Source organism: Physeter macrocephalus, chromosome 11, assembly GCF_002837175.3.
Source record: "Physeter macrocephalus isolate SW-GA chromosome 11, ASM283717v5, whole genome shotgun sequence".
NCBI classification, from domain to species: domain Eukaryota; kingdom Metazoa; phylum Chordata; class Mammalia; order Artiodactyla; family Physeteridae; genus Physeter; species Physeter macrocephalus.
In genome coordinates, this window is record NC_041224.1 from 7283819 (window position 1) to 7309223 (window position 25405).

At 45.4% G+C, this 25405-nt stretch overlaps 1 protein-coding gene across 14 annotated transcripts in view; it reads left to right on the forward strand.

The window, feature by feature from the left end:
• Positions 1-25405, forward strand: part of SVIL (supervillin) — a 242629-nt gene that overhangs the window by 160354 nt on the left and 56870 nt on the right. For 10 of the 14 annotated variants that reach the window (XM_055087714.1, XM_028495943.2, XM_055087713.1 and 7 more), the window contains 10 exons: positions 13606-13686; positions 16222-17094; positions 17457-17627; positions 18326-18360; positions 18942-19003; positions 19230-19369; positions 20739-20834; positions 22410-22653; positions 23262-23838; positions 24669-24873. In XM_055087714.1, the coding sequence (XP_054943689.1) occupies positions 13606-13686; positions 16222-17094; positions 17457-17627; positions 18326-18360; positions 18942-19003; positions 19230-19369; positions 20739-20834; positions 22410-22653; positions 23262-23838; positions 24669-24873 (2484 nt within the window). The remainder of the gene's footprint in view (positions 1-13605; positions 13687-16221; positions 17095-17456; positions 17628-18325; positions 18361-18941; positions 19004-19229; positions 19370-20738; positions 20835-22409; positions 22654-23261; positions 23839-24668; positions 24874-25405) is intronic. The other 4 variants (XM_028495937.1, XM_028495947.1, XM_028495939.1 and 1 more) reach the window with 3 other exon arrangements.

Sequence of the window (25405 nt, forward strand, 5' to 3'; positions counted from 1 at the left end):
TTGCTCTTTAGTTCTTCTAGGTCCTTGTTAAACGTTTCTTGTATTTTCTCCATTCTATTTCCAAGATTTTGGATCATCTTTACTATCATTACTCTGAATTCTTTTTCAGGTAGACTGCCTATTTCCTCTTCATTTGTTAGGTCTGGTGGGTTTCTTCCTTGCTCCTTCATCTGCTGCGTATTCCTCTTTCTTCTCATTTTGCTTAACTTACTGTGTTTGGGGTCTCCTTTTTGCAGGCTGCAGGATCGTAGTTCCCATTGTTTTTGGTGTCTGCCCCCAGTGGGTAAGGTTGGTTCAGTGAGTTGTGTAGGCTTCCGGGTGTCTCTGAACCCAGCATGATTTTAGGCAGCCCCTCTGCTAATGGGTGGGGTTGTGTTCCTGTCTTGCTAGTTGTTTGGCATGGGGTGTCCAGCACTGGAGCTTGCTGGTCATTGAGTGGAGCTGGGTCTTAGCGTTGAGACAGCTCTCTAGGAGAGTTCTCACCGATTGATATTACTTGGAGCTGGGAGGTCTCTGGTGGACCAGTGTCCTGAACTCGGCTCTCCCTCCTCGGAGGCTCAGGCCTGACACCCGGCCGGAGCACCAAGACCCTGTCAGCCACACGGCCAGGTACGTGGGGAGTTTCTTGCCTTTTGGGAAGTGTGAGGTCTTCTGCCAGCGTTCAGTAGGTGTTCTGTAGGAGTTGTTCCACATGGAGATGTATTTCTGATGTATCTGTGGGGAGGAAGGTGATTGCCACGTCTTGAAGGTCCTCCTCATGACCTTTCTTCTTATGGTGTTTCTCGCTTGCCTTTAACAACTGTCTTTTTCTTTGTTTTTCTGTGATCATACCCAAAACTTTGGGGCGATTGTTTTTGTTGCAGTCATTTAAAGTCACAAAGCAGAAGGACACTACTAACCAATTTCCACTGGGTCTCAGTTTAGGGTATGAAGTGTGACTGTAATATACGCTGAATATAACTGTAACATATGTTTTATAAGTATATTGGCACGCTAAGAAAACAGCTGTGTGTACGCGCGAGCACCTCATTGAAAAGATCAGCCAGTAGGAGAAATCGCTGTGTCATAGGGTCAACCTATGGAAAATCAGAAAAGGAATAAAATCAAAAAGTCAAGCGCCAGAGAGGATATGTGTTTCTTTCTCAATTTAAATATCTAAATTTAAATTTAAGTTCAGTTTAGATATTTAAATCTAATAAGTGTGATGACCAATTAAAATGCAATCTACTTAAACATCCTACGTAACGGTCTGGGGTAATTGTCTAGACAGACCCCGATGTGTATTTTTTCAGTTCAAACAAGCATTAGCTCTGCAGGTGAATTGAGGAAGGATGAGAACCCAAGATAAAGCAAATTTATTCTGGAAGAAAAAAAGGATGTTGGAAAATACTCCTGTTTATTCCACATTGGAACAGAGCAGTAAATATGGTCGTCTTCATATGGCAGTTATATATCTAAAGCAGCTTATTTTAGTTATTGAAGTATATGGACCTCAAGACCTGTCACCACTTGCTTGATCGTCTATACTAGAATATTTAGGGATATTAGTGTCTAAGAGAATTCAATCGTATGGATCCTGATTGTATTTTGAGGGCCTTTGTTCGGCCTTCGAACTTAACTGCTTGAAATTTAGGGACCTATTGTCTCGTACTTTGAAAGGTAAGTCTGTTGTTTGGGAAATTTGCTTCTCGTAGTAGAAGCATTGTTTTGGGGTTAGTTACCCTCTATCAAAGCAAACTCTTCACGGGCTGTGTGAGCAGGACAAACAAACTTAACATCGCAGTTTGGTTACATGGGTTAAAAAATAATAAGGAATCTAATTTCTGAGTGCCGTATCATGCAGACTGTTTATTATCATGGTGTCTAGGTTAACCATCTAGATCACATATAGTAGATGAGATTTTGAAGCAGTTGTAATAATAATTAAAACCATGTTGAGTGTTTCAGGTAAAATGACAGGATTCTTAATAGTTCTTTGTGAGTTAAAAATCTCAATATTCAAAAATATATATCACTTAAAACCTGAAGAGCCCATTTCCTTCTAGATTATTTGAAGAGGCATGTTACCTGGAAATTTTCGTAAGCCTTAGCCTGACAGCGCCTTAGTTTCACGGAAGAAAGGCTTAAAAGTATTGAGAAATTGTAAAAGAGTTCACAAGGAAGCACGTGCCTTGTTTTTTTTGAAGCCACTCAAGGCATACAATTCTATGACTTACAGGCCAAGAAACACAAATCATTTCATACATATAAGGAAAATACCTCAGATGTATTTACATTAAAAAAGGATGGAAAATAATGTGTGACAGGTATGGTGTTAAAATAGCATTGGGATTTATTTGGCAATGATTCTATTTATTCATCTTTTAAAGACGGATGTGTAAATGGATTAACATTCTGCTAGTTGTCCTTCCTCTAGAGCCAGGAAATTCAGGTGTCAGAAGGTCATTGTTGTCTCACTTCCATTTGGGGAGAAGAAAGGCAAAAAATACTTTGTGAACTAAAACAGTAACCAAAGAACCCTCGGTGACCCAGTAACCATAAGTGAAAATAAGATGGTGTCTGACCTAGAAATATGTGACAGAGAAGTTTAGAAGATTAAGGAATGACCAAAAATAATTAGCTACAAATAACAAAACAATTGAATACCATACTTAATCATGGATTTGTCCTATCACTGAAATGGAATATTTTTCTCACTGCTGTATTTTACTCTTTCGTCACCTAGCTCTACCAGGGTTTGGTAGAGCTTATTCATCTCTGAATTAAGTCATTCCCATCCATCGTTTCATTTTGTGCTCACAAGAAAGAGGCTCTTTTTGTTCATTAATTCAATAGGAATACATCACTCATGAATCATAACATCAAAAGACTGCCCGTGGTGTCCTAAATTTCAAATGTGAGCCAGATATCGAATGCATAGTTTTTGTATATTCTCATATATGCTAACGCAGAAGTATATGTACACACAGAATAATCATTAGTTCTAACACTGTACTATACTGTACAATTTTAAGCATTATAAGCTCAGTAACAATCTCTAGGGCAATATTTAACTGCGTAGTAAGTTTATTTTAGAATTATTTAATGTTCAGTTTATATGATAAAGAACATATGTATGTGTATGTGTGTATGTTAATGTATGTATGTGTATGTATGTTAGTCACAGGGTCTTCAGTTCAGAAATCCTGTTAGCTTCCCAGGAAGTTAGGTGAAAACATTGTTCTCTAGCAAACTAAGAATGAACATAGTAACAGAGCAGTGTATATATACCACATCATATATATGTGTGTGTGTGTATGTATATATATATATGCTATATTATATCAGTAATAGAGCATAAAACACCTCCCAACCGCCATTCCCCAAATTCTGCCAAATCCTGTAAGTCTGAGATTTCAGGAACTATGTTTTCTGAAGAGGTGGTGTTACTGATATGAACCATTCTTTGTTACTTCAGCCACTGTGAATTTTAGAATACAATTCTAAGGGATCGGGGACCTATGAATTATTATTCAAAATTTTAAAAATCTGATCTCTATTAGAAATCCTAAATTCAAAGCTCTTGTTGAATTTTCTCCTTGGCGTATCTCTTAATATTAAAAGCAATAAGATGTACCATCTTGGTTACTTCTGTGCGTGAAGGGACTCATTCACTACCCCGAGTCCCACCCAGCTGCTGTTCTCCTGAGCATCTCTACTTCCCTACATGACTGGAAAGAAGAGAATCACACCTAATTTCCTAGTGGTGACCTGCTCTGGAAAACCCTTGTTTTTGTTTGTTTGTTTGTTTATTACTCTACTGGGATCCCCATCACACCTTCTCCCACGTAGCAAACTTTCATTCGTGGCCAGAAAATGATGATGGGGGTTTCATGCAGAGTTGATGCTGGCATTTGACCGGGGGCAGCCACCATTGGTGACTGAGTGTTTAGACTGGGCTTCCCTGGCAATGGAGCATTGGCCAGGAAGATAGGCCAGGGTATCCTCCAGAATGATCTGTTTCTGCAACACTGTGACATGCAGACTCTAGCCAACTAGGAAGGAAGGGGGATTATGCTGCAGTCTTTCTTTCTTCTTAATTCAAAAAACATTTTTTGTTTTGTTTTGTTTTGTTTTTAATTTTATTGAAGTTTAGTTGATTTACAAAGTTGTGTTAATTTCTGCTATACAGGAAAGTTATACATTCAGTTATATATATATATTCAGTGATACATATACATATATTTAGTTATTCAGTTATACATGTATATATTCTTTTTCATATTCTTTTCATTGTGATTTATCACAGGATATTGAATATAGTTCCCTGTGCTGTACAGTAGGACCTTGTGGTTTATCCGTCATATACATAATAGTTTACATCTGCTCAGCCCAAATTCCCAGTCCATCCCTCTCCCTCCCCACCTCCCCTTTGGCTACCACAAGTCTGATCTCTATATCTGTAGGTCAGTTTCTGTTTTGTAGATATGTTCATTTGTGTCATATTTTAGATTCCACATATAGGTGATGTCATGTGATATTTGTCTTTCTCTTTCTGACTTACTTCACTTAGTATCATAATTTCTTGGACCATCCACGTTGCTGCAAATGGCATTATTTCATTCTTTTTCAAGGCTGAGTAATATTCCTGTGTGTGTGTGTGTGTGTGTGTGTGTGTGTGTGTGTGTGTGTGTGTACATATATATACCACATCTTCTTCATCCATTCATCTGTTGATGGACACAGGTTGTTTCCATGTCTTGGCTGTTGTAAATAGTGCTGCTATGAACACAGGGGTGCACGTATCTTTTTGAATTAGAGTTTTTATCCTTTACTTCTGATTGTTTGGGTATCTCCCAGTGAGAGGTTTGCATCTAAAAACCATCTCCAGAGCCTGAAGCTCATTGTTTTGGTTAATTAGAGAGATGCTGAGGAAGGCAACTGCCTCTGGACCACCTGTGTTCCCGGGTCAGCTCCTGTCGCTACCAGGGCAGGAAGGTTCGTAACAGAGACTCTGCGCTGGGGCAGAATGTCCTAAGAACAGAGATCTCCGAGGATCTACTCTCTAAGGAGACCGCTGGGTACTTCTCACGTGTCTGTTTTTGTATCAACACAGGATCGCTTTCACCTCTCAGTCCCTGTATCCCCAAACATCAATCCTTGCCCTGTTCTTCTAGCTTTGGGCTATTTGTATGGTTAACTCATTGCCATTTTTTTTCCATTTTATTCTGCCTTCACTGGCAAGTATCCATTTCTGCCCATTGAAAGAAATAAGACCGTGTCACCCCAAATACTAGCTGGTATGTCCTAAAAATGCAAAAGTCTGCCAGATTTTAAAATGTAGAATTTTGCCTTTGCACATTCATCATATTCATTCATAATATGTATGACTATTAGCATACAGATTCACTGGTAATGAATACAAAGAAATCATCAGCAGTTTTTCCAAACAAACAACTTTCAGCAAATAAACTTTTAATTTTAATGAGATGCCGAAGTTAATAACTGTGCTTCCTAAGCTGAGTCACGTTTTATAATTAGGAGCTGTTATGTAATTAGAGCTGGACACCCACAGGGTGAAACTAATTTTACTCTGCTGGATTTGACTTCATTTCGGTGGCAGGAAGCACTTTTTTGTCTGTTAACTCTTAGAGGTTATTGGGAGTTAAAGCACGTCATCCTATTGTATACGTAGCGATACAAACCCAGAGCAACTCCTGTCTTTGACATCTTTGGGTGAATTCTTATTTCTTGGTGATACAATTCTCTGCCAGACAGTTGCCACATCAGTTAAAAAGTTCTGTTACACTCAAGGTCACCATCTCATCCACAGTAATCCTATAGCCCTCTCCTGAGAGGTAACCTCTGCCCTATGGAGAGCTGGCTCACCCCAGGACCCCACAAAATAGATATTCTATATTAAAGAACTCTAAACTCTTAGAACCGGAAGTAACCCGGGAGATTATTTAGTTTAAAAATCTATTTTATACATGAAAAAAACTCTGAGGATTAAAGAACTTAAGGAACTGGATTAAGACCATATAGCTGAGTCCATGATCCGGTCATTCAAGGTCTCCGAATCCATCAGAGTTCTTTCCATGACACGCTGCTCTTGTTATTAATGTCAGTTCTCTTTTCCATCATAGTGGAAAAGAAGGTTTGCTGTTTTTGCCCTTTGAAGGTTAGAAACTTTAGGAAAGAAGGTCAGGGATATTATAGAAACCATTTATGTGGATTTACATAAGGTATTTAAAAGCCTCATCCTCATAAACAAAATGAAAACATATAGTCTGGGGGGACTCAAACTCAATAGATATCTGTCCATCCACCCAGACCTCAGAAGTCTTGATTTATGGGTTAATTTCAGCTCTGAAGTAGTTTAAGAAAACTATCTTGTGCCAGGCACTGTGCTCTTGGGTGGGCATGTCATTTTTTTTTTAAGTGTGGGAGATAACTACAACACAGTGAGGTAGATAAGGTTATAGAACTCAAGGTTGGGTGCCATGGGAATACCAAGATGAGGTATTCAACCTTCTCCCTTGGAGAAGCGGGCGTAGTTGAACCAAGTCCTTAAGGATGTGGTGAGTTTGCTAGACGTGGAGGGGAGGCTGCTCCAGGTGACCTAGAAGGAGGGGGACGGGATGAAGCAGGAGAGCCAGGTGGGGACCAACCACGGAGCGTCTTACGACAAGGCATTTGGCCTTCTCCTTGTGGACAGTACAGCGGGAAGTGTCTGAAGGATTTTAAAACGAGTATGCTCGATGATGTACTTTAGAAAGATAGCTCTGGAGGGGTGGGGGGGATTGGTCTGAAGGAGAATTGATTCCAATCAGGGAGGTCACTAAAGGGGTGGTTGCAATTATCCAGGCATGAGGTGATGGAGTCTCTGGTTCCAAGTTGGGCTTCGTCCTTAACTTGGTCCTCTTTGGCATTTCATTAGATGATCTGGGAGATACCAGTGATAGGGTGGTCAGATTTCTGGAGGAGGGACTGTGTAAATAAATTTGATGATAGAAAAAAAGAGAGAGCGGGGAGAGGGAGGGATGGAGAGAGAAGAGATTAGAGGGAGGGTGAGAGAGAGAGAAGGAAGAGAGAACAGGAGCATGGAGGCAAGAGAGCACATGTACCTGGAACGATGGCTGGAAACTAACAAGATGAAATTTAAGAAAGTCCTGTATTTAGAAGGGGAAAAAAAAAATCAGTGTACAAGTTCAGGATTGGGGAAACCTGATTTAATAGCCGTTCTTGGGAAACAGACCTAGAAGTTTTAGTTGACAGTAAGTTCTTTACTTGACTGCCAAAATGGCTAGTCCAATCTTAGGGGGCATTAATGAACATGAACGGTCAATAGCGCAGGTAGCACTGGTCCACCTGTGCTCTGCAGTGCTCAGATCACATCTGGGGAGCTCATTCACCTTGGGCTATCAACCAATGAGAGCACGTTCAGAGCGTCCACCTTCCCATCTGCCTGCTCTCTTGACCTCTCCAAGTTTGTATAACCTTCTGTCTGTCTTAGTAGAAACCAGAGTCATTTGGGGAGTCTCTTACACATTCTCTGGTGCTTAGATTCCCAAAGCAGTCTGTTCTTCTCATTATCAGATCGTCCTTTTCCCAGCGCGGTTATAAAGCTGAAGCTTGAATTGGTACAGGGAGCCCTAGTGTTACCAGTCTGGCTTCTGGTTGAGGATGATTCTGCCAAAAGGGGGAAAGGAGAGAAAGAGCTCGGGAACCAGATGAGGTGTCTCACAAATGCAGCTTCAGCTGCACCTCATGTCTCAGGAAGAGGGACATTTAAAATGCCCAACATCCTACAACAAAGCTGACACACCCGGAAAAGGATGTTCACGATTTTGTCAGGATTCCCCCCAACATGGCGCCTTGAATCCGGTATTAAGCCAGTCTGTAAGATTGGTAAGGATGATTGATCTCAGTGATAGCATTGCTTTAGTAGAAGCCTTACAGGAAGGGTGGATACCATGTCTCAGTCACTTTCCTATCTCCTTCCCAGCATCTAACACATACCAGGGGGCTCCATCAGTCATTTCTGAATGAATGGTCTGCTGTTTTCCATGTCTTCATAAAGTGTCAAGAGACAATAGCAGTGCCTCCTGAAATAGCCAATCTGCAAATGGTTTATCGGCCCACAACATATAAGGAACTTGCAGTGAATGTAAGTCTTGGGTCGTTTCCTTCCTCAAGAAAGTTGTGCTGGGAAGAAGATGTCACTGAACTGCACAGCGGACTCAGGGATGGTCATTTACATCCTGGTCCAAGCCTGTCATCTAACTGTGGACCAGTAGCCGCAGTCAGCAGAGTACGCTTGGAGTAGCCCTTGCTTATACTACCAGGCTCTTTCCACTTTGTCTGGGCTTAGAGTCCTTGTGCGTGGTCTTGAGTCCGCGTAGATACTGTTCAGCTGTGAGCAGGGATCGTGATACGTGAGCCAAAAAGCCGCCGGCTGCTCTGGGGGCCTTGTCGACGCAGTCTCCAGCCCCGAAAGGCTGATTCTAGGCTGGCCTCTGACCACGGCAGCTGAATCCCTGCGTTACTTTGCTTGGTTACTTCATTAGAAGCCAAGCAGGAGATGTGGAAACCCAAATGGATCGGGGACAGGACACTTGATCCCCCTCAGAAGGCCACTCCAGCCCCTGCCGCAGACTCAGCCCTTCCCTCCAGCCCTCCGCCCTTTCACCCTTTCTTGGCCGAGATTGCAGCATTTGGCGTTTAGCGCTGAGATGAGCCCCGAGGGAGCCTGGAAGAAATTGATTTTCTCACATGTTTATTTTGCTTCTGCCCCAAGAAGACTCTATTTCTACCTTTTGATTACTCGAGAAAGCTTCACTCTATAATCTGGCGGTGAGATATTTTTTTAAAGTTTTTGAGGTAGAGTTGATTGACAGTGTTGTGTTAATTTCTGCGGTACAGCAAAGGGATTCGGTTATACATGCATTTACATTCTTTTTCATCCTCTTTTCCATGACGGTTTATCACAGGATATTGACTATAGTCCCCTGTGCTCTACAGGAGGACCTTGTTGTTGATCCATCCTGTATATACCAGTTTGCACCTGCTCACCCCAAGCTCCCAGTCCACCCCTCCCCCACCCCCCCTTGGCGACCACCAGTCTGTTCTCCATGTCCCAACAGTGATATATTTTTAAACTGAGGTATAATTTACATCCAGCTGCATGTAGTATTTTAAGGGCACACGCTGGTGAAATGGGGAAATGTGTAAGCGTTACCCCCGTCCAGAGAGAAAAAGTTTCGTCACCGCTGTGCCACTGTCCACCTACATCGATTCTTGACTTTGTGAGGACCTCACTTAGCTCTCATACGTAGGCTGGTAGTGTCGTATATTCAACTCATTCTGTTTGTATGACACTAATCCTTCCCACGGTTAACTTGTTAACCGAACGTTAATTATTAAAAACTAGTTAAGCATAATGTTAAGAGACACAAAATAACAGCATCCATGCAAGATTTAAAAAACAAAGAGAAAAGAACCCATGGCTTCATTGCCACTCTCCAGATGTGATCTCTTTTCTTTTTTTTTTCATATTTTAAAACACTCACCTGCTATTATTATATCTTCAAAACAATGCCTCCCAGGCCCCAGAAATAAATTTTGTCCCTTAATAAAATGATGTCTCTTTTCATCTGAGTCTGGGCCTCCCCTAGCCACCATGCAGTGCTCCACGGTGGAAAACTTGGTCCCAAACTTCCATTACGTTCCCTAGGTTTGGGTGCCTGTGAATGAGCCAGATCAGTGCTGGACTTCAAGTCACCATTTTGGGGAGCCAAGGCATACTTTTAATCAAAAGGAAGAGACTGACACAGACATGGAGAACAGACTGGTGGCTGCCAAGGGGGAGGGGTGTGGGGGAGGGATGGACTGGGAGGTTGGGGTGAGCAGATGCAAACTAGTACACATAGGATGGATCAACAACAAGGTCCTACTGTAGAGCACAGGGAACTATATTCAGTATCCTGTGATAAACCGTCATGGAAAAGAATTTTTAAAAGAATGTATATATATCTATGTATAACCGACTTTGCTGTACAGGAGAAAGTAACACAACATTGTAAATCGACTATACTTCAAGAAATAGATAATAATTAAAATTTTTTAAAATAATGATAAAAGGAAGCGATTGGGGCTGCTATTTGATATACAGTGGTTAGGAAAGTCTCTCCGATAAGATAGCAGTGGAGCAGAGACCTACATAAAGAGAGGCAGCGAGCCATGCAGCTCTGGAGGTGGACGGGTCCAGGGAGAAACAGCCCCTGCAAAGGCCTGAGCGGACACCATGTGTGGAGCGTTTGAGGCAACCCCCAGTCACCAGTGAGGCAGGAGCCCGGAGGGGGGTGGAGTGATGGGGTGACATCGGTGAGATGTGTCGGGTGAGGTGGGCAGATCGGTGGGGACCTGTTGCCCATCGTGAGGGCTTTGGGTTTTGCTCTAGATGATGTGTGCCGCCGTATAAGGGTTTCCGAGAAAAGAGTGACCGATCTGCCTTCCATTTTAAGACGATTACTGTGGCTGCGGAACTGGTAGGTGGGCAAGCGTGAAAACAGGTAGAATAATTAAGAGGTCATCTCAGTAATCTAGGTGAGAGAGGGCGGTGGCTTGAACGTGTGTGAGCGCAGCAGAGGTCGTGAAAGGAGGTCGTCTTTTGAAGGGAAGGAATGGGATTTGCTGATGGCTTGGATGTGACGTAAGAGAGAAACAGAGGAGTTCAAGGTGAGTCTCCATTTTCTGGCCGGGGCAGCTCAGAGCAGGGCGTTGCCATTTGCTGAAATAGGGAAGACACCAGTACACGCTGAGTTTGGAGGGAAATCGAGAGTTCATTTTTTGGACACGTAAACTTTAAGATGTCTGTTGGGTACCCAAATGGGAGTGAACCCAAGAGCCGGGGTTCAAGGGAGGGAGCGGATGGGGAGAAACCACTGGCAGATGGTCAGCAGGGGAGTGAAAGCCGGTGAGATCGTCACGGCCTTGATTATTGAGGAGGAAAGGAGACAGAGCCGTGGAGCCCCCGAGCTTTAGAGGGGCAGGCGGGGCGGAGGAGTCGACAAGGAAGGTGAGGAGCGAAGGAGGGGCAGGTGAGGGGGGCGACCAGCGGCCGCAGTGGGCGAGGCAGAGAGGGGCGGAGAAGCGGCCACGCTCTGTGATACGGAGCAGACCAAGCGCCCGGGACAGCCTTGTGGACGGTGAGTGTTTCTTTAAACTTAGGTCTCCCCCCGCCTGCCCCACCTTCTTTCTGGATTGGACGGCAGAAAACCTCACCCTAGGAAGTGCCTTGGCCCACCTCGAGTGTCCTGAAAGCCTTACTTGGAGAAATGCTCTTCTGAACCCCTCCTGCTTTGAGTTGACTTAGGGCAGACTCGGGCTGGACCCACTGTCCTTACAAGTGGGAGGTGACTCACCAGGAACTCACAGACGTGCAGTGCTGTGTCGTCTTGGAGAGGAAAGGCAAGGGGGAGACCAGCGTTGTGAAGGGCTTACGGCGCTCTCCGCGTGGCGCCTTCACACTCGTTCATGCCTTCTCACGTACGTTTGTATTTATCGTGTGTGAGGCGTCATGATTTGCGTGTCCACCACGATGGTAGTGGTTATTTGGCTTTTTGGCTAGTCCCACATCTAAGTTGTGAGGGATAGATGGATCCCAGCAGATCCCCCAGGTCTGGGTATGATTTCATTTTACAAATGCTGACCTCAACATAATCTTGAACAACCCCCTGATGAGTTTGTTTGCTTCTGTTTGTCTTTGTTTTTATTGTTTTCTTCTGGTTTTGTTGAGATGTAATTGACATACAGCACTGTGTAAGTTTCAGGTGTGCAGCGTCATGATTCGACTTACACACGTCGTGAAACGATGACCAGAGTAAGCTGAGTGTATGTCATCATTTCATATAGACACAGAATCAAAGAAAGGGAAAAAAATATTTTTCCTTGTGATGAGAACTCTTAGGATTTACTCTTAACAACCTTCATGTAGAAAATACAGCAGTGTTAATTATATTCACCACGTTGTACATTACATCCTGAGAACTTACTGGTCACATAAGTGGCCTGGTCATTTTTTAGGGCAATACTGACCAAGGTTTATTCTGATTAATGAAGGTTATATTCAGAAAGTTGTATAGCATATGTCACAGTTTGCAAAGCATTCTATCGTACAAAAAGCATTTGAGCCTTAAAATGACTCTGGGAGGTAGGCATATGAGTTACTAACTGACGATTTTCCAAAGCAGGCATCCATCACTCTCTCTTCTTCCTCTGTTTTCCTGAGCCACATCAGTTGCCTCCTTTCCGGGCCACAGAGGATACGCCAAACTATTCCTGTGTTTAAATAAATGTCCAGAAATTAGACCTTTTATTGTTGGAAATAAGATGGCTTCCCATACATCTGACTTTTTAAATTTACCCCGGGCTAAATGGCTATAATACTGGAGACGGGGAAGGGTGGAGGGGTCATTGCTTTGGGTGTAGCAAGACGGGAACAGACGTCCACACCTAGTTGTGACAGATTTCAGTGGTCGCAGCAAAATGCACGGTAGTGATGATAGACAGGTTCTTGCCTGTGAGCTCAAACCAAAACCCAAATTAAAATGATTTTAGAAAAGTAAGAGAATTTTATTTTAATTATTATTCTATTCTTTTGGAAATTACTTTGATCTGAAATGTGTTTCCAGCCTGGTCTTGAAGGACTCTTACAGGTAGGTTGGCAAGGTTTTGAGCTGGTAAACGTTTTAACTAGCCTGTAGAATTTCCATGCTTTCTGTTTACATTGTGAGAGGGTACAGGTCGGTGGTTTGAGTATTCCTCCTGTGTCTTGCTTTACATAATGACCGCAAGGTTTTCCTTGCCTATGATTTTTTGGTAAGGTATCTTCAGCCTGGCGTTATTACTTTGTCACATGCAGGCTTGCATTATATTCGATTGTGCGCTGAGGAGTGAATGTATAAATCCTATTTTATCCTGCCTAGCACGGTGTAAGTTTTTTAATGGCTGGCCTGATACTGATTCACCTTTGCTACTTCTCAGAGCCCAGCTCAGTGCTTTGTACATAGTTGGAACTCAATAAACATTTATCAGATGGACTTGCATTAGTATTTGGTAACTGTTACGTTGGCTGCATTGTTCGATGACAAATATAAAAGGAAAATATAGAATAGCAATTAAAGATATGAACTTATTGAATTTCTTTTTATTTATTACCTTTATTTGATATGTATTGTTTTGCATGGACACTATTTTTATATTTCGCTCTTTACCAGTGTCCCTTAACCCAATTATAGATGATAAATTAATTGATATTTTTAATCCAACTTCTTACAAGAGAATTGTCTGGTATTTGTGGGCGACCCCAAAACCACTTTATTTGGTGGCTTCAGATATATTTATTCCATCTCTTGATTTCAGTAGTGAACCAAACGTCCTAGAAATTCCATGAACTGAATAGAAACCCCATGGCAAAACGTGCTTAGACATTTTCAAAAGCCAGGATTATTCTTTGCTTAAGAAAAATCAGCCTTGAGAGTTTTAAATTATAGTAATTAAGTCTGTGTATATGTCGACATTTTCATAGACATTACCTGAAGTTTTGTTTTTTGTACACAATAGTACCGGGAAACCCAAACATGAGTGGTTTCTCCAGAAAGATTCCGAAGGGGACACACCTTCACTTATCAACTGGCCTTCCAGGTATCTCCCGAGCTCTCGGCTTGTGTTTAGTGACTGCATCTCTGGTCCAGCTGGCTTATGTCCCGCACATCACCGAAACTAACTCTCCTTTGCCCTCTTTTTGGTGGCAGGGCTTTTGAAAGTCATGTGTTCCAAAGGGGCTGCTGGAAATTACTTTCCAATCATTTGCTTTTCTCTTTCTACTGCCCTAATCCCTGCTAATGTCGGTAGTATTTCCCTTAGCTTCTCTTTGGGAAAATCTTTCGGCTACACCTCTGGCTTTTCTCCTTTCTCACACTCACGTGCTGCCAGCAAGGGGCGGTAGTGAGGATGTAACCAGCCTCTCTGGGCTGCTCCCCTCCCCCTGAGTCAGGCTAACCAACTAGGGTCCTATCTTGTCGACAGCTACCCTGCCCCGCCCTGCCCTGCCCATCCAGCCTCCTCCTTTCCATGTTGCCTGTCCCTCAGCCGTTTGTTCATTTGCACAGCTACATTTAGGGCATGTGGTTTGCAAAGCAGACAAAACCCCCTCTCGTTTCATTTTTAAGGTTGGGGGCAGGAGAGGGTAGAAGGAGTTAGAATGAATAAGTCATCGGGAGGACAAAACACCCATATATTGGGTTTCTAACAGTCACTTTGTTCTTGGCCGAGGACAACATTCAGATTGTCTCTGATGACAAGGACACATTCCGCAGGAGAACTTGAACCACATTTCAGCCGCCTTTTGATTAACAAAGCTTACAAATATGAAAACCTCCAGCACTGGCTAGTCTCTGGGAAAAATAACAACCCAGAATGCCTTCTTTCCCCCTCTGAATTGTTCATAGTAACTGCCTTTTATGGGTCTTTGATTTTTTTTTTAATGAAATGTAGATAGATATCCTGCGTCTTATGTTGAAAAACATGCCGGCGTTTATATCAAATTTAGCAGGGTGCCTTTGTCATTTAAGGAGATAGTCCCTTCCAAAAAATAAATATCAGAAGCAATTATTTTTGCTGAGTAATCTTAAGTAAATAAAGGTTTTACATTCCCCAAGAAATCACTTTTCCCACTTCAAAAGCATTTCTTTATATTTTAAAGATTATCCCCAGGAAGTAACCCATTCCTAAGCAGTCTGAATGGTTTCTTCTTCCTCACTCTGTGGTATTTTTAAAAAGTAAAAACAAGAACTAGTTTGCACTATTGGACATTTACTCTTTGCTAAGCACTAAACCTCGTACTTTGCAGACGTCACGTTATTTCCATTTAAAAGGTAAAGCAGCTGGGGCAGGTAGGTCACCTGAGACCATACAGCTGGAACAGGCTGAGTCAGGCTTTGAAAAGAGGTCTCCTGGGACCCACAGCCAGAGCTCTTGGCTACAGTCATAAGAAAAGGTTGGTAGCTTTTGAAATGGATTTCAGTTTTGCTCTCAGATATTTAAATGGCTCTAGAAACAACCAGAGCCCTCCCTTTTTAGATTAGTTTTTAACTGAGGGCCTAATGGCAATTTCCGAGGGGAGAAAATGTTCAGTGCATTAATTCTTGCAACAAATATCTTTTCTTTCTAACGTTCTTCTTGGTGCTCAAATCGCTAGACGTCATGGTGTCTTAACTGGTCACATGTTTTCTGAATGATTGAATATGTAGTCTGCATGGCATGAAAACGTTTGTGACTGTTAAGTGCTTGAAAAGAGGTAATCGTCTGATATATCTTGAGCTCGATAAAAAATAATAATAATCACGAATGCTCTGACATTTACAGGAGACAATGAAATTTTTTTTCAGTGGGAATCTACAATTTTTATTAATCGTATTCATACACAAAACTAGGAGGGACTCACAGAAATATCACTTTCGATACATATCTCATAAATGCCTACAATTTGTGCTTTAACTTGCAAGAGGGAATAGGTGCTCCGGCAAAGGGATTTAGCTAAGGTACCCCAAGAAGCTTAGAACAAACGAGAGGAGAGCTAACTGCGGAAATTAGCCTAATAGCCATACCGGAGGCCTGCACACAACTGATCTTCAATAAATGCAAGACTACCACAAATAAAATGTTCTGAGACCTCAGACCAACAAGCACCCAGCTTTTCTGAATGTAAATATAATTTTGAGCGGTAAACAGGTCGAGCAGGAGACAATGAAATGACAGATGGTCTGTAGGCTTGTAAGTGCCTGGAAACTGCCCCTGCCCTAGTCCTTATACTGGGCCTGTCCGTGTGGAACGGGTACCAATCCATAGCCCAGCCTCAGCGTGCCCTGGTGCATACCCGTGGTGCCCATTAATGAATCGTTCTGTGGCTTCTGAGTATTCATCTAGTTGGAAGGCATCCATTCTCTCCCAGGATAGCATCTGACCCCTCCTAGCTTTACAGAAGGAAGGGTGAGTTTGGCATTTGGAAACTCAACTCAGACCCCTTCCTCTGGCAAACAACAGTGGGTTTCTGACACTGACTCCACCCGCCCCCGCCCCCGAGATGCTTTTCCGTTCTCTGGGCATCTCTGATCTGCACACACATGCTCTCTTCCCCTTAAGCAGTTACTGCACTTAAATCCTTTTTCTTTCTTAAAGAGTTAAAGTTAGAGAAAAGCTGGTGAGAGAGGGGAGTGCTCGCAGCAGCCCTGAACTTGCCCCCGAGTCCTTAACTCAGAGGAGACACCAGCCAGTGCCAGGCCATCACCTGGCCTTTCAGTCGGAGAACTCAGCCTTCAATAGGGTCTCGGGCAAGGCGGCCAGCTCTGCACGACAGCCCATCCACAGCTACGTCCAGCCGGCAGATCTCAGTCACACCATCACGCTGGCGGCCTCGGACACCCCAGAAAGCGTATCCAGGTACAGCTGGGTGGGCTCAGCCACCCAGACTGTCACAAAGCCTCCCCCCTCGAAGGTTCTAGAAGGTGAGAGAGGAGATACCCCGGTTCTCCATATTTGTGAATCAAAAGCAGAGGACGACGTGCTCTTCTCTGAAGCTCTGGAGAAAAGCAGGAGAGCGCTTTTGGCTTTGGAGGATCGTGGGCCCGGGAGAAGCCAGGAAGACCCCTCTGGAACCGAGGACTCGGGTAAGCCTGCTACTAGCACAGTCACCTCGGAACCTCAGAAGGAACCAGAAAGCCTGGCCCGCCCACCTCCAGCTCAGCAGCCCACGGAGAGGATGGGCCGAAGCGAAATGGTTGTGTATGTTCAGAGCGAGTCTGTGTCCCAAGGTCACAAGAAGGAGGCGGAGCCCACGAGGAAGCACAAGGTCCTCACCCGCTCGCTCTCTGACTACACGGGCCCACCTCAGCTGCAGGCCCCGAAGGCCACGGCCCCGGCTTCCAGGCGAGACCCGGAGCTGCAGACATCCAAGGCCGAGTCGGAGGTGGGCCTGCTGGACACGAAGGTCTCCGTCGCCCAGCTCCGCGATGCGTTCCTGCAGTCAGCCAGGGCCAGCAAGAGACCCGAGCTGTAGGTGATGTCCACGCGTCCCCCCGATGTGTCACTTGCACGTCCTTGGCAGAGTTAATTCACTTCTCGACCTGTGTGGTGTCCTGCCTTGAGCCTTACTAGCTTAGCTCACAAGTGTGTGCAGGGCAGACCATCCAGGACATGGCTCCACGACTACCAGTCTGCTTTCGCCTACTAACGGGGAGCTCTAGAGTGCTGGGTCTCGGAATGTTCCATCTCCCGACGTGCATGGTAGAGGCATATGCAGTGGGATTTGGCGGTGTGCGTGCCTTGACTCACCGAGATGCATAAACCTGTGCTTTCTTCCCTCTCTCTGTCTCCCCGTCTCCCTTCTGTCTACCTACTCCCCACGACTCTAAAAGCCATTCACGGGTCGAGGGGTCAAGCGAAGGCGCTGGCTTGCCTACCAGCGTGGAACGGGAGAGAGGGTCCCGGAAACCAAGACGCTATTTTTCTCCTGGTGAAAGTAGAAAGACTTGTGAGAGATTTAGAACTCAACCCATAACCTCAGCAGAACGAAAGGAATCAGATAGGTAGGCATGTGTCTGTCAAGTTCCCTGGTCTAGGAACTTAGAAGAAATCCTATGGGAATTTCTACCCCAGGGATGGTCCTGATACTGTTTCAGTGGGATGTGATGACTCCATAATTCTCCCAGCTAAGCTCTACGGGATATTTATTCGGCTCGTGTAAATGTATCTTTAAAGAACGTTGACCACGACGACAGTTGCACCATATAGTTTTCAGTTGCGTTCAAATGGTAAGAAGTGAGAGACATTATTCATTTAAGGGTTTAAGACTTTTACGCCCTTGTTAAGTTAGAATCCAAGTGGACCGTCCACCAGATGTTGCGGTGAAAATAACTAAGGGATTTTATATTCAGTTTATAAACGTCTACCTGCGTACTGTCTTGAGTTTTTAATCTTACCGTATGCTGATGCAGAGAAGTGAAAGGGTTTGTCCAAAGGGTGATGGTCAGCCGTCTTTATTGAGTCGTACCTGGTCCTGGTTTGTCTCCACAAGGTGAAACACCTAGCCGGGCTGTGTGCACACGTACCCCACGGTGTCCATAATAGCGGTCCACGCGTGTCCACAGCTAGAATTGCTACCAGGAGGATATTCTTTAAGAGACTTGAATTGCATTTTTATTTTCACTTTTAATTCGATCCTTGGATCTTCCACTCCCACCAGCTAATTGTTAGTTATTATTTTTTTTGCTAATGTCTTTCCTAGGTCAACTTCAAATTCAGAAATGCCAGCTGCCGAGGGCAAGTATCTGTCTTTTTCTTCTTTATCATCTCACCCAGATTAGATTTAGATAATAAGATTTTTGCTTCTGGAAAGAATGAGATGATGGAACATACTGCGTTCTTTCTGGCAGGTTTTCTTCCTGTGAACAGGATAAAGCCTAGTTGAGATTTTCACACGAACTTTCCCTTAGTTCCGAGAGAGAGAGCTGTGACGTGAACCATATTAAAACAACTGATTTGAATCAAAGAAGCAGATTTTTCCTGTTGCTTTCTTGTTACTATTTAACAATAAAGAAGAGAAGTTCCTTCCATAAAATCTCTTCTTAATTCCATAATATCTATACTTAAGTCAAATATTATAGTAGAAAATTATGGCCCAGACAGGAGCTCCGTTTGGTTAATTGCAACGGGAACTAGTACCTTTTCAGAAGCAGAAGAATAGCCTCCCCGGCCAAGGGGAAAATATTGCCTATTGCCATGTTTAGTATATCTAAGAATTCTTATATTCAGAGGATTTCCAGGTCAGCCCTGGGAAACTTTTCACAGGCTTTCCCTACGTTTTCTAATGACATCCAGTTTTCACCTGTGACCTTTTACAGACGAAGAGAAGGTCGATGAGCGAGCCAGGCTGAGCGTTGCTGCGAAGAGGCTGCTCTTCAGGGTAAGCTGCGCCGAAGGGCTGTCGGAGAAGCCGTCACCTCTGCGGGCGGCCCCGCGGCCCGCCTGCACTTCTCTCCTCCGGCGTGGCTGGTGTGTGCACGGCGGACGCGATGCCGCCTCTCGGGGTGCCCCTCCTCTAGGTCCTGCAGGGGAACAGCGTCGCGACATTCCGCTGCCCCGAATCCCTTTCCCCCGCTCATCAGGATCCACACTGTTTCCAATCTTAGGAAATGGAAAAGTCATTTGACGAGAAGAACGTTCCGAAGCGCCGCTCCAGGAACGCAGCCGTGGAGCAGAGGCTGCGACGTCTGCAGGACCGATCCCACACGCAGCCCGTCACCACCGAGGAGGTGGTCATTGCCGCCACGTAAGTGCCCCCGGGGCCTCTGGGCCTTGGCTGTGAGGTCTTCTTTTTAAAGAAAGATTGAAAGGCTTTTAAAACGAGGAGGTCGCAAAGAAGGTTCAGTTAGAAGCCCCAGAGAAGTAGGTGTTTAGGGATTTTCCTTGCTCTGGTGTCTCTGAACTTTGTAAAAGGATGTGTTACCTATCGTAGCTCCTAGAAGAACATGAAGAGGAATCTTGTTTAATTTTTTTTTTTTGCCTGTGCTTTTTTTTTTTTTTTATCTCTTTGCAATGGAAAATTTAAAACAGAGGAGTAGATGGGGTAATATCATGAGCCTCCACGTCCTCGCCACTCGGTCTCTACAGCCAACAACCCCCGGCCCCCCTTGCTCTGCCTATATCCTCACCCACATCCCACTTCCTGCTGCACTATTTTCAGGCAAACCCCAGGTATCTTTTCAGCCATAAATATTTTAGTCCGTATCTCAAAAAGATAAGGGTTCTCTTGATTTGTTTTTAAATAATCACGAATTTTTAAAGATTAATTGGAAGTTTGATAACTTTCCAAACCGTGGGAGGTAGGTTTTGAGCATTGTCCCAGTGTGTTCAGACTGAATCTCCCAAAGTAATTCATCCAGGAATTACTGCTCCCATTAAAGCGAAAACTTTTACTAGTTTTTTAGAAATTGTTTTCCCCCAGACACACACATATACACGCCCTTCCTGAAAAAATGAAGTTCACCTCATCGAGGGTATCAACAGCCCCGCTGGGAACCTGCTGTTAACTCAGCTGCCCTAACTTCCTTCACTTCTCTGTGGACAAGTAACATCTTGTATTCATTGGGAACCCTTAGCAAATCAGTTTTTTGTTTTTGTTTTTAATACTTGAGCGGCTATTGTAAAATAAGAAGTAATTACCCCTGGGAGCAAAGCAGTAAATATAAGCAAAAATTATCCCCTTGTCAGACTTGCTGAATGTACTTTGATGTGCTTATAGAGTATATGAGGACCCTGACTCTTTTTAAAAATAGCTTAGAACAACATTGTAAAACACGGACATAACCTACTGCTTTGCTGGTGGTTGGTTAATACTAGCTTTCTTTAAAGTTTTTTTTTTTTTAAAACCAGGACACTTCTTCTAAATATTCTAAATCCTTTCCAAGCTCTGAAAACCTATTCTTATTCCACTGACTTTGGTCACCTCTGTCTCTTATTTCCTAAGTTTGTAATTGCTTTTCAAGTTCTTTTGTGATTTTTTTCCTAAGAAATGAGCAAAGGGTTTTGTTCCAGTATTTTTTGATTTGATGTTTCTGAATGGAAAACTACACCTTCCTTAATGCCTCTTTTCTTCTCTCTCCTTATGAATGTTCCATCTTTGGCAATTGCTTTTAAAGCGAACATACCCCTGCTTCGTGCTCTGTGGCCACCCACCCTGTAATGACAAGACATCCTAGTCCCACTGTAGCTAAGAGCCCCGGGCAGCCTGCCAGGTACTGGACAGAAGTAGCTGCATGTCGCACTGAGAGCAGAGGCGCATCTTCACATCTTCAATGCCTGTCATTTGCTTGACAAACAAGGAGTTGTCCCAGGGAACGTGGGGCATTTTGCTTTGTCACGCTGGGGACTTCGCATCGGCCTGCATATGACAGCATTTCATCCACGGGCTTTCATTATGTCTTGGAACTCGGATCCCACTAACCCACTTATCCGTTGGTTTTGTTTGTTTTTCATAATCCTACATCCCTAAAAAAATTCATTCTTCATCTAAAACACTAGCACTTAATAGAGATTAACAGAAAAATAGGACGTTAACCTGAATGTTGAAGGTCTGATAATACCTAGGTTTTTTTTAAACACTTCCAGACGTAAACACATGTTTAAAAACAATCCTACCTGTTTCTAACGGATAGAGAGACGATGCTGTTACATTTGGGGCCTGGGACAATAACAGTTTATAGTGGCTGAACTTAGATGTTTTACTGGTATGTTTTAAATTGTGGTGTTTTAAACTGATGTCCTTAAGGCATGTAAATAGCCCCTCTATTTTACTATCATGGGCCAAACGCAAAGGCTGAAGCTAAGATTAAAAGAAGTAAAATGACAGTGCAGAAATAAAGCTGGCATCGTCCAGAAGCGGGGCTCTCTTTGGGGAAGCGGGTTGCCGTCATTCCTAGTTCTTCGCTGGACCTCGGGAAAGATGCCAAGACTCAGGTCCCCTTGCTCCATCCGCACCGTGCCCTGGAAAACTGACACCGCTCTCTTGTCCGGGACAACTTGTAAGCTGCTGGTTAATCAGAGTCAAGGAAGAATATATTTTTCACTGGATTTAGAATTAGATTTGCCAGTGGTAGAAGGTACATCGTCTTAGACCTTCAAAGGGGAACTGCCCCGGTAACTAGGAGCCTTCGCCTCTACCTGAAAGTTGGAGGGATTTACCAGCCCCGACATGTCCTTCACTTTTCAAGTTACCTGGAATTTCAGATTTAACTACCTTTCAGGAAAGAGGTAGAAACCCATGAGAGAAAACACTAGACTAAAAAGAGGGAGACCGTCTTTACAATTAAGCTATTTGTGTTCAGCAAGTGGAAATCAAACCCCTGTGTTGTAGATAGCACTGTTGATAGAATGACTGTGTTATTTCCCAGTTATTTAAAATGTAAAGACCACCTGCTGAGCCACACCTTTAGGTAAATGTCCAAATATGCCGTAGGTAATGTCTTCGGACACTCCCTTTAGCCGTATTTATTGTTGATACTAACAGTACAGCTCATCTCTCCAAGATAAGGCATACCAAGGCGACTCTAATTCCTTAAATAGGAAATTCAATTTTTAGAAATACTCCAGAGCTGAAAATCTGCTCTGTGTGATATTGACCATGCGAGGGTCCCCAGCCTACGCTGTTGTCTTGTTAATAGCTAACCAGCTGCCCACAACTTTAAATCTAGGTAGGGAAAAATAAGCCCTTTTTCCAATTGAAGTGACGCTTGGAGGAAAGTTAACAGACAAACTTAGCAGTGGGCTTCTGTTTGTCTCCCTGTGTGTGGTTGACGTTTCCCCCCTTTCAGGTTGCAGGCGTCTGCTCACCAGAAGGCGTTAGCCAGAGACCAGGCAAATGAGGGCAGAGATTCTGCCGAGCAAGGAGAACCTGACCTCTCCACCCTGAGCTTAGCGGAGAAGTTGGCCTTGTTTAACAAACTGTCCCAGCCGGTCTCAAAAGCGATTTCAACGCGGAACAGATTAGACGTGAGACACAGGAGGATGAATGCTCGCTATCAAACCCAGCCGGTCACGCTTGGGGAGGTGGAACAGGTGGGTGGCCTGTGATCCAGCTCCAGTTTGCACAGATGTCCTTAAAATATGGGAACACGGTGTCCCTCTGACGTTAGCGATATGGTTAGGGCGTCTACCTGTCAACTGTGTTACCTGTCGTTACTTGGTAATAACTTGATTCTTAAGGAGGATAACGGTGCCGAGGACGTATCTCTTCTCTTGCTCGCGTCATGGCTGAAATCATCTGGAGCTGAGTCCCTTTCGGGGAGGAAAATAGGGCGCGTGACCTGCTTCTCGCCCAGATGATTGGATTAACGGGATGCATCTCTGCAACTACGTCTAGGATTGGTTTCTCACCCAGAGAAGCAGGAAAACTGCCCCCAGTGTAGTGTCTCCATCCATGTCAGTCCATACAGCAGTATTTACCTAGGCGGTGTTTTTATTTTTATTTTTTAATATTTATTTGGCTGCACCAGGTCTGAGTTGCGGCGCGCAGGATCTTTAGTTGCAGGTGTAGTTCCCTGACCAGGGCTCAAACCCGGGCCCCCCTGCATTGGGAGTGCGGAGCCCTAACCACTGGACCGCCAGGGAAGTCCCTAGGTGGTGTTTTTAAATCAGCTTTTTCCTTTTGAACTGTGTCCTCCCAGGTGCAAAGTGGCAAGCTCATCCCTTTCTGCCCCACTGTTAACACATCTGTGTCCACCCCGGCATCTACCGTCAGCCCCATGTACGCCGGGAATCTTCGGACAAAGCCACCGCTGGGTGACAGCGCCAGTGCCGCTGAGCAGAAGTTTCCTTCTTCGCTAGAAAGTTCGGACTCTCCAGTTAGAAGCATCCTGAAGTCCCAAGCCTGGCAGTCTTTGGTAGAGGCTGGTGGGAGCAAAGGAATGTCGAGAGAATTTGAAGAGACGGAAAGCAAGGGAGTCTTGACAGGTGGAGATGGTGGTGTTACAAAGTACGGGTCCCTCGAGGAAGCAGAGCCATCCTACCCCATGCTTAGCAGAGCCCGGGAAGGAGATAGCCATAAGGAACCCATCTATGCCGTTCCGAGAAAGGGAAGCCTGGAGCACGCCCGTCCTCCCATGGCTCAGTTCGGTGACGAACCGAAGGAATTTGCCACTGCACAAAGCACCGCACAGGGGAGCCCGGACTGGAAGGACAGGCAGCTCTTTGAAGAGAAGGTGGACGTGGAGAATGTCACGAAGAGGAGGTTTTCGCTGAAAGGTAACTTACTACTCCCTGCTCCTTTCCTTTCTGCTTGCTGGGTCGCGTGTGTTTGGGCTTGTTCTTAACTGAATCAGGAAGGCGGCCGACAGCTGAGTGTTCGGTGTTGATGGGCAGCCCCGTGGGACGCGTGCCCTCCCCGGACTCTCCTTCCTCTTGAACCCGACCTGTTCGGTGCACTTGTCAACGTTCGTGCCGTCGGAACACCTGAAGCGCTTTCACACCTCTGGATGAGGGCTTTTGGTGACTCTTGTCACGTGAACTGACACGACGGCCTCGTGAGCCCCCGGCTCTTTGGGCGCCTTTGAGAAACTGATGGCCCCGAGGGTCCCGGGCCGGGCGAGCGTGGGAGTAGGGCTGGAACGCAGTCTCGGGGTCTCAGCTTCTCTTCCCAGATCCTTCCTGTGCAGACTAGCAAGCGCCTTGCCGCGGGGGGCCGTCATCCTCCGTCTGCATGTCCGTAAAATGATAGGGTGTCAGTTGTCACAGTGGCTTTGGTTTGGGAGTATGAGCCACGTGAAACGTCAGAGTATTGTTGTGGAGGCGTGGAAACGTCCTTCGGTGCGTAGTCCCAGCCAGCTTCCTGGGTCTCGCACGCGGGAAGAGACCGGCGGTCACGAAAGAAGTCGCCGGCTGGGGTCACCCGCCGGGAAGTCTGGTTTCCCCAGGGACTGGAGCGCGCCCCGGATTTGCATAAGTCCCAGCGGCTTGGGTGGCCGGCCGTGTGGCCCCGGACGGAACTCCAAGGGCGGGGGGGCCGGGGCGGGGCTCGAGGAGTGCCGGCCCCGGGGAGTACGTGCTGACAGGGCTCCGTTGCTTCCCGGCCGCAGAGCTCGGGGACTCCACCGCCGAGCGGACGGGCGCGGCCGCTCGCACCGCAGCCCCGGTGTCCTGGAGGCAGCGCGAGCCCGCCGGACCGCCGCGGGAGAAGCCCCGTCGGAGCCCGGGTGCGGAGTGTGCCGCTGAGGAGGCCAAAGCGCCGGCGGCCGAGGGCGGCCTCGACTCTCCCGGCAGAACCATGTCCATTAAAGAAAGGTAACGGGATCTGATGATGGGGAAGGAACTGCGCCGGTGGGGGGGCGTCGTAGCACGTGCTTTTAGAGAAGGACCTGAGGAGTGGCCCGGGGGAGAAACTCACGAGGCCGGCTCCCAGAGGGGCTGTGCCGTCAGGGCGTCGGAGAGGAGACCGCGTTTATCCCCGTGCCTGGCTTCCTGACGCGGGGAGACGCCGCCTGGAGACCCGGATGAGGAGACGAGCCGAAGCAGACTGGCGCCTGCTTCTTCTGTGGGTGCTTCTGTGCTCTGTTTTTCTACTCAGGGCCCTGACCAGCCAGCGACGGGAGCAGAGATCTTGGCTCTTTCCCTTTCAGATACGCGGGGCTTGAACGCGAACGTGTCCATGCTTGTGCCTGCTCGTCCGTGTGCGTTACAGGTGGAGGGAACGGATAAAAATGAACGTTTAGGACATAAGTCCTCGGGATCGGAATCTAAGTTTTCTTTATTTCACAGAAAGTAAAATGGATGACTCTCCTGCACCGCACCGAGACATTTCCTATCAGGTAATAGC